Below are 13,472 nucleotides of genomic sequence, written 5' to 3' on the forward strand. Positions count from 1 at the left end.
AGAGGGAAGTGGGGCTGAGCTGAGGTCCACAGCCAGGGCCTTTCCTCACAACCCCTCCACTGGCACTGAGTGTTGATTCACCAAGGGTCAACGCCTTGATGTCTTGAACACCAGGCATCATCTTATTTTCTCCCTTTTACTGCCATTACTACACAATAGCAAACACCCGTGGGACTTATAAGAGAAAAGCCAGCATCTTACTCTCCCAAAGAGACATATAACCTTACTATTTCTGTTGAAGGTACCATCCATATACATTCTGAAATTACAGAATCTTGGGGTTTCAAAGGACCTTTGAGGTCACTTAGTATATCTCCCCTTCAATGCTCACATTCTCTTCTTTGCTAAGCCCTGAGTCATCATACACTTGAATACACGCAGCTAACAAAAACAGTGCCTTACAAGGCAGTCCATTTCAAGGTTAGAGAGCTCTGATCTTGGAAACCATCCCCCCCTTGATGAGCTGAAATTGGTCTTTCTTGACATTCTACCCATTAGCTCAATTTCTATTCTTTTGAGCTGCCATAGCAAATTACAACAAACTTAGTAACTTAAAACAGATACATATTTATTATCTCACAGTTTTATGAGTTAGGAATCAAATCATGGCTTAGCTAGGTTCTTTTCTTCAGGGTCTCTCATGAGACTGCAACAAGATGGTAACTATGGCTTGGGTCTCATCTGAAACCTTGATGGGGGAAGGATCCACTTCCAAGCACATATGATTATTGCCAGGAATCAGTTCCTTGCTGGCTGTTGACCAGAGGTTGCCCTCAGTTCCTTGCCATGGGGGCCTTTCTAGATGGCAGCTCATAACAGAGCAGCTGGTCTTATCAAATCAAATCATGGTTTAGCTAGGTTCTTTGAGAAGAGAGCCTGTTAGTAAGACCAAAGTTAGGATCTCATGTAATCTAATCATGGAAAAGGCATTACCCTCTACATTAGGTGTTCTATTGGCTACAAGTAAGCTACTCAAGGGGAGAGGATTACATAGACCATGAATACCAAAAGGTAGGGATCATGTGTGGGTCCATTATGTAGTCTGCTTACTATACCCATACAGAAGAGATCTACTCTGCTGTTCATAGAATAATCTTTCTAATACTCAAAAATAATTTTTTGAGGTGTTCATAGGAGCTTTTTTTCCTTTTTTTTTTTTGGTTCACCCCTCCATATTTTTTTTTATTCTTATTAACACATAATTTATTATTTGCTTCAGGGGTACAGGTCTATGAATCATCAGTCTTACACAATTCATAGCACTCACCATAGTACATACCCTTCCCAATGTCCCTAATCCAGCCACCTATCAGCAACCCTCAGTTTGTTTCCTGAGATTAAGAGTCTCTTATGGTTTGTTTCCCTCCCCAGTCCCATCTTGTTTCATTTTTTCTCTCCCTACCCACCACAATCCCCCACCCTGCCTCTCATATTCCTCATATCAAAGAGATCATATGATAATTGTGTTTCTCTGATTGACTTATTTTGCTTAGCATAATATCCTCTAGTTCCATCCATATCATTGCAAATGGCAGGGTTTGGGGGGTTTTTTGATGGCTGCATAGTATCCCACTGTGTGTGTGTGTGTGTGTGTGTGTACCACATCTTCTTTATCCATTCATCTGTTGATGGACATCTAGGTTCTTTCCATAGTTCGGCTATTGTGCACATTGCTGCTGTAAACATTCGGGTGGATGTGCCTCTTTGGATCACTACATTTGTATATTTAGAGTAAATACTCAGTAGTGCAATAGCTGTGTCGTAGGGTAGCTCTATTTTCAACTTTTTGAGGAACCTCCATACTGTTTTCCTGAATGGCTACACCAGCTTGCATTCCCACCAACAATGTAGGAGGGTTCCCCTTTCTCCACATCTATGCCAACGTGTGTTGTTTCCTGACTTGTTAATTTTACCCATTCTGACTGGTGTTCGGTGGTATCTCACTGTGGTTTTGATTTGAATTTCCCTGATGGTGAGTGATGTTGAGCAATTTTTCACGTGTCTTTTGGCCATTTGGATGTCTTCTTTGCAGAAATGACTGTTCATGTCTTCTGCCCATTTCTTGATTGGATTATTTGTTCTTTAGGTGTTGAGTTTGATTAAGTTCTTTATAGATTTTTGGATACTAACCCTTTATCTGATATGTCATTTGCAAATATCTTCTCCCATTCTGTCAGTTGTCTTTTGGTTTTGTTGATTGTTTCCCTTGTTGTGCAAAAGCTTTTGATCTCAATGAAGTCCCAATAGTTCATTTTTGCCCTTGCTCCCCTTGCCTTTGGTGATGTTTCTAGGAAGAAGTTGCTGCAGCTGAGGTTGAAGAGATTGCTTCCTGTGTTCTCCTTAAGGATTTTGATGGATTCCTATCTCATATTGAGGTCTTTCATCCATTTTGAGTCTATTTTTGTGTGTGGTATAATGAAATGGTGCAATTTCGTTCTTATGCAGGTGGCTGTCCAATTTTCCCAACATTTGTTGAAGAGACTCTTTTTTCCATTAGACATTCTTTCCTGCTTTGTTGAAGATTAGTTGACCATAGAGTTGGGGGTCTATTTCTGGGCTCTCTATTCTGTTCCATTGATCTATGTGTCTATTTTTGTGCCACTGCCATACTGGTCTTGATGATTACAGCTTTGTAATAGAGCTTGAAGTCTGGAATTATGATTCCACCAACTTTGGTTTTCTTTTTCAGCATTCCTCTGGCTATTCAGGGTCTTTTCAGGTTCCATATAAATTTTAGGATTGTTTGTTCCATTTCTTTAAAAAGGAATTGACAGTATTTTGATAGGGATTGCATTAAGTGTGTAGACTGCTTTGGGTAGCATAGACATTTTCACAACGTTTTTTTCTTTCAATCCATGAGCATGGACTGGTTTTCCATTTCTTTGTGTCTTCCTCCATTTCTTTCATGAGTACTGTATGGTTTTCTGAGTACAGATTCTTTGCCTCTTTGGTTAGGTTTATTCGTAGGTATCTTATGGTTTTGGGTGCAATTATAAATGGGATAAGCTCCTTAATTTCTCTGTCTTCTGTCTTGCTGTTGGTGTATAGCAATGCAACTGATTTCTGTGGATTGATTTTATAACTTGACACTTTACTGAATTCCTTTGTGAAGTTTAGGAGTGGAGTCTTTTGGGTTTTTCACATAAAGTATCATATTATCTGCAAAGAGTGAGAATTTGTCTTCTTCTTTGCTGATTCAGATGCCCTTAATTTCTTTTTGTTGTGTGATTGCTGAGGCATAGGACTTCTAGTACTATCTTGAATAGCAGTGGTGTGAATGGACAGCCCTGCCATGTTCCTGACCTTAGGGGAAAAGCTCTCAGTTTTTCCCCATTGAGAATGATATTTGCTGTGGTTTTTTTTATAGATGACTTCAATGATATTGAGATATGTACCCTCTATCCCTATACTGTGAAGAGTTTTGATCAAGGAAGGATGCTGTACTTTGTCAAATGCTTTTTCAGCATCCATTGAGAGTATCATATGGTTCTTGTTATTTTATTAATGTATTGTATCACATTGATTGATTTGTGGATGTTGAAACAACCTTGCAGCCCAGGAATAAATTTCACTTAGTCGTGGTGAATAATCCTTTTTATGTACTGTTGTATCCTACTGGCTAGTATTTTGGTGAGAATTTTTGCATCCGTGTACATCGAGGATATTGATCTATATTTCTCTTTTTTGATGGGGTCTTTGTCTGGTTTTGGGATCAAGGTAATGCTGGCCTCATGAGTTTGGAAGTTTTCCTTCCATTTCTATTTTTTGGAACAGTTTCAGGAGATAAGTATTGATTCTTCTCTAGATGTTTGGTAGAATTCCCCTGGGAAGCTGTCTGGCCCTGAGCTCTTATTTTTTGGGAGATTTTTGATGACTGCTTCAATCTCCTTATGGTTTATGGGTCTTTTCAGGTTTTCTATTTCTTCCTGGTTCAGTTTTGATAGTTTATATGTCTCTAGAAATGTATCCTTTTCTTCCAGATTGTCAAATTTGCTGGTGTATATTTGCTCATATGTTCTTATAGTTGTTCTATTTCTTTGGTGTTGGTTGTGATCTCTCCTCTTTCATTCATGATTTTATTAAGTTGGGTCCTTTCTCTTTTCTTTTTGATAAGTCTGGCCAGGAGTTTATCAATCTTATTAATTCAGGAATCAGCTCCTAGTTTCATTGATTTGTTCTACTGTTCTTTTGAGTTCTATTTCATTGATTTCTACTCTGATCTTTATTATTTCTCTTCTCCAGCTGGGCTTAGGCTTTCTTTGCTGTTCTTTCCCCAGCTGCTTTAGGAGGTTTAGGTTGTGTTTAGGTTTAGGTTATGTACTTGTAGGTTTAGGTTGTGTACTTGAGACCTTGTTTCCTCAGAAAGGCTTGTATTGCTATATACTTTCCTCTTGGGACTGCCTTTGCTGTGTCCAAAGATTTTGAACACTTGTGTTTTCATTTCTATGAATTTTTAAAATTCTTCTTTAATTTCCTGTTTGACTCATTCATTCTTTAGTAGGATGTTCTTTAGCCTCCATGTATTTGAGTTCTTTCCAATTTTCCGCTTGTGGTTGAGTTCTAGTTTCAAAGTATTGTGGTCTGAAAATATGCAGGGAATGATTCCAATCTTTTGGTACTGGTTGAGACCTGGTTTTTGACCCAGGATGTGATCTATTCTGTAGAATGTTCCATGTGCACTAGAATGTGTATTTTGTTGCCTTGGGATGGAATGTTCTAAATATATCTGTGATGTCCATCTGGTCCAGTGTGTCATTTAAAACCTTTATTTCCTTGATGATCTTTTACTTAGATGATCTGTCCATTTCAGTGAGGGGGCTGTTAAAATCTCCTACTATTATTGTATTATTGTCAATGTATTTCTTTGATTTTGTTATTAATTGGTTTATATAATTGGCTGCTCCCATGTTAAGGGCATAAATATTTAAAATTCTTAGATCTTCTTGTTGAACAGACCTTTTAAGTATGATATAGTGTTCTTCCTCATCTCTTATTACAGTCTTTGGCTTAAAATCTAATTTATCTGGCATAAGTATTGCCACTCCAGCTTTCTTTTGATGTCCATTAACATGGTAAATTGTTTTCCTCCCCCTCACTTTAAGTCCAGAGGTGTCTTTGGGTCTAAAATGAGTTTCTTGCAGACAGCATATTGATGGGTCTTGGTTTTTTTATCCATTCTGACACCCTGTGTTTATTGATAGGAGCATTTAGCCCTTTTACACTCAGGGTAACTACAGAAAGATATGAATTCAGTGCTATTGTGTTGCCTGTAAGGTGACAGTTACTGTATATTGTCTCTGTGTCTTTCTGGTTTGTGTTAATTTTAGGCTCTCCCTTTGCTTAGAGGAACCCTTTCAATATTTCCTGTAGAGCTGGTATGGTGTCTGCAAATTCTTTTAGTTTTTGTTTGTCCTGGAAGCTTTTTATCTCTCCTATTTTCAATGACAGCCTAGCTGGATATAGTATTGTTGGCTGCATATTTTTCTTGGTCAGTTCTCTGAATATATCATGCCAGTCCTTTCTGGCCTGCCAGGTCTCTGTGGATAGGTCTGCTGGCAACCTAATATTTTTACCACTGTATGTTACAGACCTCTTGTCATGAGCTGCTTTCAGGATTTTCTTTTTGTCATTGAGACTTGTAAGTTTTACTATTAGATGATGGGGTGTGGACCTATTTTTCTTGATTCTGAGGTGACTTCTCTGTGCCTCCTGGATTTTAATGCCTGTTCCCTTTACCAAATTAGGGAAGTTCTCTTCTATAATTTGCTCCAGTATACCTTCTGCCCCTCTCTCTCTTTCCTCTTCTTCTGGGATCCCAATTATTCTAATATTGTTTCATTTTATGGTATCACTTATCTCTCAAATTCTCCCCTGTGGTCCACTAGTTGTTTGTCTCTCTTTTTCTCAGCTTCTTTATTCTCCATCATTTAGTCTTCTATATCACTAAGTTTCTTCTGCCTCATTTATCCTAGCAGTAAGAGCCTTCATTTTTTATTGCACCTCATTAATAACTTTTTGACTTCAACTTTGTTATATTTTAGATCTTTTATTTCTCCAGAAAAGGTTTTTATTTCTCCAAAAAGAGAGTCTCTAGTATCTCTCATGTTTTATTTGAGCCCAACTAGCACCTTGATAATCATCATTCTGAACTCTAGTTCTGACATATTACTAATGTCCATACTGGTTAGATCCCTAGCCATTGGTACTGCCTCTTGTTCTTTTTTTTTTTTTTTTTTTTTTGATGTGAGTTTTTCTGCCTTGTCATTTTATCCAGATAAGAATAGATGAATGAGAGAACAAAATAGTAGAAGGATAGCAATGACCCCAGAAAAATATACACTAAACAAATCAGAAGAGACCCAGAACTGGGGGAGAAGAAAAGAGAAAAAAGAAAGAAAGAAAAAAATATATATATATATATATTATACTAGTGAATAGAACAGAGCCACACACTTGGTTTTGGGTGTATTTTGGTCTGTTAGAGGACACTGCCTCCCAAAATTTTAAAGAAAGAAAAACTTACGTATACATACAAAAATAAGGGTAAACATGATGAAGGGATGGGATATGACTGTAAAGATGTAAACTAAAAAAGGAATTGATAATATAAGAAGTTGGTTGAAAGAAGAAAAAAAAAGAGAAAAGAATGTGATCAGGCTGGATATAAGAACAAAGTCAATCACTAGATTTGGGGTATATTTTATCTATTAGAAGAAATTATATCCCAAAATTTTAAAGAAAGAAAAACCTATATGTATACAAAAAAAAAAAAGAAGTGTCAAATACAATGAAGGGATAGAATGTGAATATACCAATGAAAATTTTAAAAGATTTTTTAAAAAGGTATTGATAAGGGGTGCTTGGGTGGCTCAGTGGGTTAAGCCTTTGCCTTCAACTCAGGTCATGATCTCAGGGTCCTGGGATTGAGCACCAAATAGGGCTCTCTGCTCAGCGGGGAGCCTGCTTCCCCTCTTTCTCTGCCTGCCTCTCTGCCTACTTGTGATCTCTCTCTCTGTCAAATAAATAAACAAAATATTTTTTTAAAAAGGTATTGATAAGATAAAATCGCTAAAAAATATTAAAATAGGAAAGAGGAAAAACTAAAAAAATAGAATAAGAAAAAAATAAAATTAAAAAAAATTTAACTTTGAAAGACTAAAGAATCATGGGGGGAAAGCCATGAATTCCTGTAACTGTGAAGTTTTACAGTTCTCTTTGATCAGTGAACTTGGACTTGGCTGGATGTTCTTGTTGATCTTCTGGGGGAGGGGCCTGTTGCTGTGATTCTCAAATGTCTTTGCTGGAGGCAGAATTGCACCACCCTTGCCAGGGACCAGGTTAAATGACCTGATTCAGAGAGCGAATCTGCTTGGGTTCGCTTCCAGTAGCTTTTGTTCTCTGAATGCTTTCTGTATAGCTTTGGAGGTGGAGAACAAAGATGGCAGCCTTCAATCTCCTGCCGCATAGGAGCTGAGAGCTTGGGGCCCCACTCCTCAGTGCACCCTCAGAGAAAAGCAGTTAATCCCTCCTGTCTCCTTGGTCTCCAGCCACACTCTGAACTCACCTGGCCTGTGACCGAGCATTTCTATCTCTGGCACACAGCCTGGTTTGGAGTCTCCAAACTCAGTAGATTCTGCCACGCGCTCCTGGGCCGCTCCTCCTGGAGGAGGAAGGAGGGGGTCTCCCCGGATCTGCCATTTCTGGGGTCCCCGCTTGAAGAGCCATGGTCCGACTGTGACTTGGATTACAGTTTAAGTTAATCCAGAGCTGAGTGCCCCTCCTTAGCTCTGTCTGTGCAGCCAGCTTCCCTGCCTGATACCTGGGAGCTCTGCCACACTCAGTCTCCTCCATTCTTTCTGTGGCCCGAGGGACCTGGGACCACATTGTTCCTCTGAGGGCTCCATCCCCTGCTTAGCCTCTGGAGTGATGTCCCTCAGCAGGGCCAACTTCTAAAACCTCCTATTTTGTGCTTCACTGCTTTACTGCTTGTCGGGAGCCAGGCCCTCCCCTTACAGTCTCTCTCCCCATATATCACCTCGGGTTCACTTCTCCGCACATCCTACCTTCCTGAAAGTGGTCGATTTTCTATTCCTAGAATTGCTGCTTTTCTTCTCTTCAGTCTCCTGTTGAGTTTGTAGGTGTTCAGAATGGTTTGATAACTATCTAGCTGAACTCCTGGGACCCAATGATATTTAAGTCTCCTACTCCTCCACCAGCTTGGTCTGGTCTCTAAAAAATGATTTTCATGATTCACATGTCCTCTTGTTTTGGGATACAGCTAAGGGTGCACCCAAGGGTGCATCTAACCATCACTTGTTTTGCTGTTATCTAACATGGGGTCTCCAGTCTTGGCTGGAACTGACCAGGGTGGAGTGGGACCTTCTGGGAGCATGTGGACTGAGAGATAAAAAGTTCATGCTGATTAGGACTCCATTTCAAAAATAGATGTTCTAGGAGCCCCACTCTCTCATGAGGAAAGAGTGGTAGTGTCAGCACACTGAACTCCAACTCACAGTCCTATTAATGTTTTAAAACAGGCATTCCAGAGACCTTTGACTATTATGCATTGTAATATGAGATTCGTAAATTGGAAAAATTAAGATTTCCACTCCTTCTTCATCTTTGCCCCCAACAACCTAGTGAAGAGTTTTCCCCCTATGCTGTCTATAAATAGATTTATTTTTTTCCTTTCCAGAATATTGAACAAATACAACAACTTTTCATGAAAATAGACTATGAATCAGTGGGCAGAATTCAATGGGTAAGCTGGGTTATGTTTTGTGAATCAAATTAGTCAGGAAAACACATAAAATGTGGCTGTTCCTTTCTGGAGTATGCTCTGTCCTTCAGTGCTTTGTCAACTTGAAACTGAACCAAGGGGATATGCATGTTCACAGTTTTCAAATTTTATAATGTCAGATTATTCTTGGAATAGTTTAACTAGGGATTTCAGTAGCTAAGGCAAGTTCCAAGAAGGGTTTCCTAAAACTAAGAAGTAAGGGATACACTTGTCATCTTACCCCAAAGCAAACATGAAACACCAGGGAGCAAGAAATTCTATGAGCAAAAAACACCTGATGATATTCAGATCAGTTAACACATGTAAAGTATTTAGAACAGGGACAGTCACAAAGTAAATTCTCAACAGATATCATCATCATTATTAATAATCCCCAATTTGAGTTGTGAATAATAATGAGCTGAGACAATGGCTTTAAACATTCTCTGCCATTGCGTCTGTCAGTGCCCTTCTACTGTCCCAGGATGAATTAATTTCTAAAATGACAACGTGAACAGTAAGATACCTCTATTCAGACCTTGGGTCAATTCCCCAGCAAAATCAAATGGAAGCATTTACATTATCATCTGACTTGAATAGGAAGTCAGGATGCTAGAGAAGAGAAGGGGAGGCTCTAATGAAGTGGGGCTTTGGGGAAGTGGAGAGAAAAGAAATGTTCCAGACCCTTCAGTATCCCCACCCCTTCCCTCCAACCACAGACTTCTTTTCCCTAGATGTACTGCTGAGATTCTAAATGAGGCATATACTGGTGGGTGGGAACTGTGCAGTCAGACTGATAAGGACTTCAGTCTCTGGCCAGCCACTTACTAGCTGTTTGATCTTAGGCAAGCTATTTAACCTTTCAAAGCTGGGGTTTCCAGATATGTAAAAGAGAAGAACAATAGTATCTATGTCATACAGTTATCATGAGAATTGAAGGGAAGGTCTATGTTGCATGGAATGTAGTATACTGTCAATCACAACCCCACCGCTATCATCATCATCATCATCATCATCATCACCATCATTGTCATCACTATCACCACCACCACCACCACCACCACCATCTCCTTTAGAGAGAGACACCCTGGGAGTGGGGAAGGGAGCCCAAGTCGGTAGCAGACTTCCAACCCCAGCTGAACGGGCACATCCCAGTTATTACCCTTACATTTTTGGCATACTGATGAGCTGGTGAATAGTAATAATTATGGCATTTCCAGGGAAGGAGTTACCCTTACTTTGATGGTAAAGAGAAATTTTGAAACAAAGGAACATAGTAGATTTTTAATGAATTTTCCTTTATCCTCCAGGATGGCTTGTGCACGTATCTGCAGCTAGAGTATTCAGAGCAAGCGGCTGCTTTGGCCCGACAGAAAGAGGTTTCCTTCCAGCTGCCTGCTGCGCTGCAAGGGCTGTCATATGGGGGTCCCGTGCTGCGCATTCTCTCTATGCCTGACGACACCTTAATCATGATCAGAGAAGATGGAGCGATTTATTTCTGGTCCCTGCAGCTGAAGTTGAAAAGAAGAAAGAGAGTTTTTGTATGTGATTTTCATTTGATAAGGATGCTGAGTGCTCCAGTTTGATTTTATTTGCTATTTTAAACTGCTCTTCAAGTGGCATGATTACAGAAATTGTGTCCTTGAATGTAATATATTCATGTTGGCTTTTGCTAGTCTATAGAATGCAAATAAAATGTGATCTCTATATGTAGTACAAGATAATGCTTCATTTTGCTTCTAAAATCAGATGGAGTAATGAATTACACATGACTCCATCATGTAATTTATCATATGTCTTAATGAATGACAAATGGAAAAGAATTTTTTATTGTTTTTTTCCTGTTAATGATTATTTCAGTTTAGGCAGCTATGCTAAGGTTTGGCTTCTTATTGAATCACAGAATCAGAAATTCAGAAGGCAGAAGACATTTGGGAAGTAGACTTAGGATAGGAATAAAAATGCCTCACCTGAGCCTGTCTTTAAAATCATTTCTTTTTTTATTATATCATTCAACAATAGTTGAGCCCCTGACATAGCCTAGGCTCTCTGCTGGGTACTGGAGATATAGAAGCCCATCTCAGCCCTCCAGAAACTTACCATCTACACTAGAAGTTACAGCTATCCTACATCCCTCAGGGTGCCAATATAAGCCCTCCCTAGAGAGAGGAAATAAAAGTCTATGTAGCAAGTTCTTTATACTTGAAGGAGAGCATCATTTTTTCTAAAAACCTATAATTTTAAGCATGCCTACTGTCAAACTGTCTTTTCATTAAAAGACATATTTTTGTTTATTTCCACTCTTCAACACATTAGGACAAGTCCACAAGTCGGAAGCCCAGGTGGGTGACGGATGTCATCAGCATGCCACAGTACAACAAGCTGCTCATAGGGACTGGGTGAGTGTCTGCAGCTCTTCAACTGGGAGTAAACAATCGTTGTGTTATGAAATTCATTGCCATGTGTGAGTTTACACAGACACAGACACATCTGTGGTATTTAAAAGTCATGAAGCCCTTTTTAAAACATGTTAGAACTCATAATATCAGTCAAAGCTACTTTGCAAAAGTTAAGGCCTTGTTTGGCCCATTGCAGTGATGTCATTGTCTCCAACACCGAAAGAGGCCGTCTTCTGGAATAATTCCAGAGTGACAGTATGGGCCAGATGAGGGGGGCGGGGGGGAATCAGTCTTGTGACCTCTTAGCACATTTTATTTTATATTGAAAATAATATGCCTATTTTATTATTTACCAAAATTCAGTCCAAAGTGCTTTGGACTCATTCAAAAAATAAAATCTACTGTAAAAAGATAATGCTCACTGCTGAAGATCCTAAAGGTTTTGATCATGACAACAGGAGGAAAATGAACAGGCACCATCCCGGGCTGCTTAGTTAACCTCCGTAATGGGCCACAGAGAAGGGCGTGTGGCTTGGTGGGAAGGAAATTTGGAAAATTTCAAATCAAGGGTAAAGCAAAAAATTCAACACAAGGGAATGGTGCAGAGGCAGGGGTGTGAACTGCAGTCTGGGGTTGGGAGACTGAGGAGTCAAGCTGCTAAACACAGGGCTCTCTGGGCATGGGTAAGGGAAGGGGCAGAGCTTGAGGGGAATTCCCACAGCCCTGCCTACTGGGCTTCCCCTGACTCCCCCTCCCAATTTAGGGGTTTCTCTTTTCTATTTAGTCTCCTCCAGTGGCCCCTGGTTCTCTAGTCTTCAACCACTTTAATGAACCAACAGTTACTCCAACCTCAGATAATAGAAGCTATTAAATATAATCGAATTTAATGTTAAATCTAATAATTAAAATATATTTCTTAATATATTAAAATGTATCAATATAATTAATACTAACTACTGAAAAGCAACAAGCCTGGGTGTGTGCATTCAGCCCAGTTTTGTTTTAAAAGCCGTGCCCAATAATGTAATTATCGTGTCTTTTGTGCACACAGCAGTTCAGTGATTGCTCAGGAGCCTACTAGAGACTGTCTGAGCTGACAAATCAGAAGATGAGGCAAGGCTTATGATACCTGGAGGCAGGGAACCACTAGAGCTACATGCAGGTGAAAAGAGTTGGGAAAAGAAGACATTTCACACTGAGGGAAAAGCAAGACTTTGGAATTTAGAGAGTGACCTCTATTTGTTCTATGCCAACAGGTCAAAGCAGTGAGTTGTGTTTCTCATACCCACAGACTTGTCCTTCTCTCAATCAGCTGCAAGGTGGACAAGCTAACACAGGAGGGAAGGGGTCAAGAGTGCAGGCTGGAAACGGGAAATTAGCGGAGCACCGAGTTAACCCCTTCGTTTCTAGAAAGAGACCTCTGCCCTCCACTTGGCAGATCTAACCATCTTTAGTATCTGCAATAAACAACAGCTCACATCTGTGGGCCCTTAGCAAGTCCCAAGTCCTGGACTAATCACTTTCTCAGGCGTCCTTTCAATCCTTGTAACCCTCCTGAAAGACAGAAGATCCCCATTTTACAGATGAGGGGACTAAATAGTGAGCTGGGATCTGATGACCCAACTACTGGCATCCAGAGCTCATATTTCTGGAACCTGTGCCAGCCTCCTGGTGGAGAATAGGCCAGACTGATTTAGAACCAGGCAGAAGAGATGTCCCCAAATGGAAGAATAGGGGAGAGAGACCTCAGGTTCAGCCAGAGAGGTTGCTCAGTAGTGCAGGTGTTTCACTGGCCCAGTGTCTCCGCTTTGTGAAATCCATGAAATAGGAAAACTGTTCTACAAAAGTGAAGTGGGGAATTTAATTTACTCCAATGGTACTTGATCTTTGAACAGAAACCGTGAAATCCAGCTGTATGAACTCTCCAACCTGGAGCCTTACTGTCAGATTGGTGGCCTGGAAGCTGTTCCTTTGAAACTGGATTACTGGTAAGAGCATCTCCAGGGCCAAGCAGGCCTCACAAGGCACTCTCCCCTGGCCAGTGGGGCCTTCTCTCCTCTCTCTCCTTGGACAGTTCCATTCATGTTCAATCAGTAAATGTCAGGGCTTCCATGCAGCCTGTCTCCACCGTGTCGCACATCACAGTTCTACCCAGGAAGGAGGGACCTTCCTGCGTGTAGTCAGGAAAGGGAAGCCCAGAGAGGTGAAATGATTTTTAGAGTCATATAATTATGAATTCATCTGTTTAAATGTGACTGGATTAATTTTCCTGTAATTCGACTTTGACCATGCTA

The 13,472-nt window shown here is 40.1% G+C and overlaps 1 protein-coding gene across 3 annotated transcripts in view; it reads left to right on the top strand.

The window, feature by feature from the left end:
- The window catches only part of LOC101679061 (WD repeat-containing protein on Y chromosome-like), a 132,670-nt gene that overhangs the window by 25,618 nt on the left and 93,580 nt on the right, over positions 1–13,472 (top strand). For all 3 annotated transcript variants that reach the window (XM_045069620.1, XM_045069621.1, XM_045069622.1), the window contains 4 exons: positions 8,696–8,761; positions 10,090–10,320; positions 11,096–11,178; positions 13,074–13,166. In XM_045069620.1, the coding sequence (XP_044925555.1) occupies positions 8,696–8,761; positions 10,090–10,320; positions 11,096–11,178; positions 13,074–13,166 (473 nt within the window). The remainder of the gene's footprint in view (positions 1–8,695; positions 8,762–10,089; positions 10,321–11,095; positions 11,179–13,073; positions 13,167–13,472) is intronic.

This window comes from Mustela putorius, unplaced genomic scaffold (assembly GCF_011764305.1).
Source record: "Mustela putorius furo isolate JIRA1106 unplaced genomic scaffold, ASM1176430v1.1 tig00003942_pilon_pilon_pilon, whole genome shotgun sequence".
In the NCBI taxonomy this organism is placed as follows: Eukaryota; Metazoa; Chordata; class Mammalia; order Carnivora; family Mustelidae; genus Mustela; species Mustela putorius.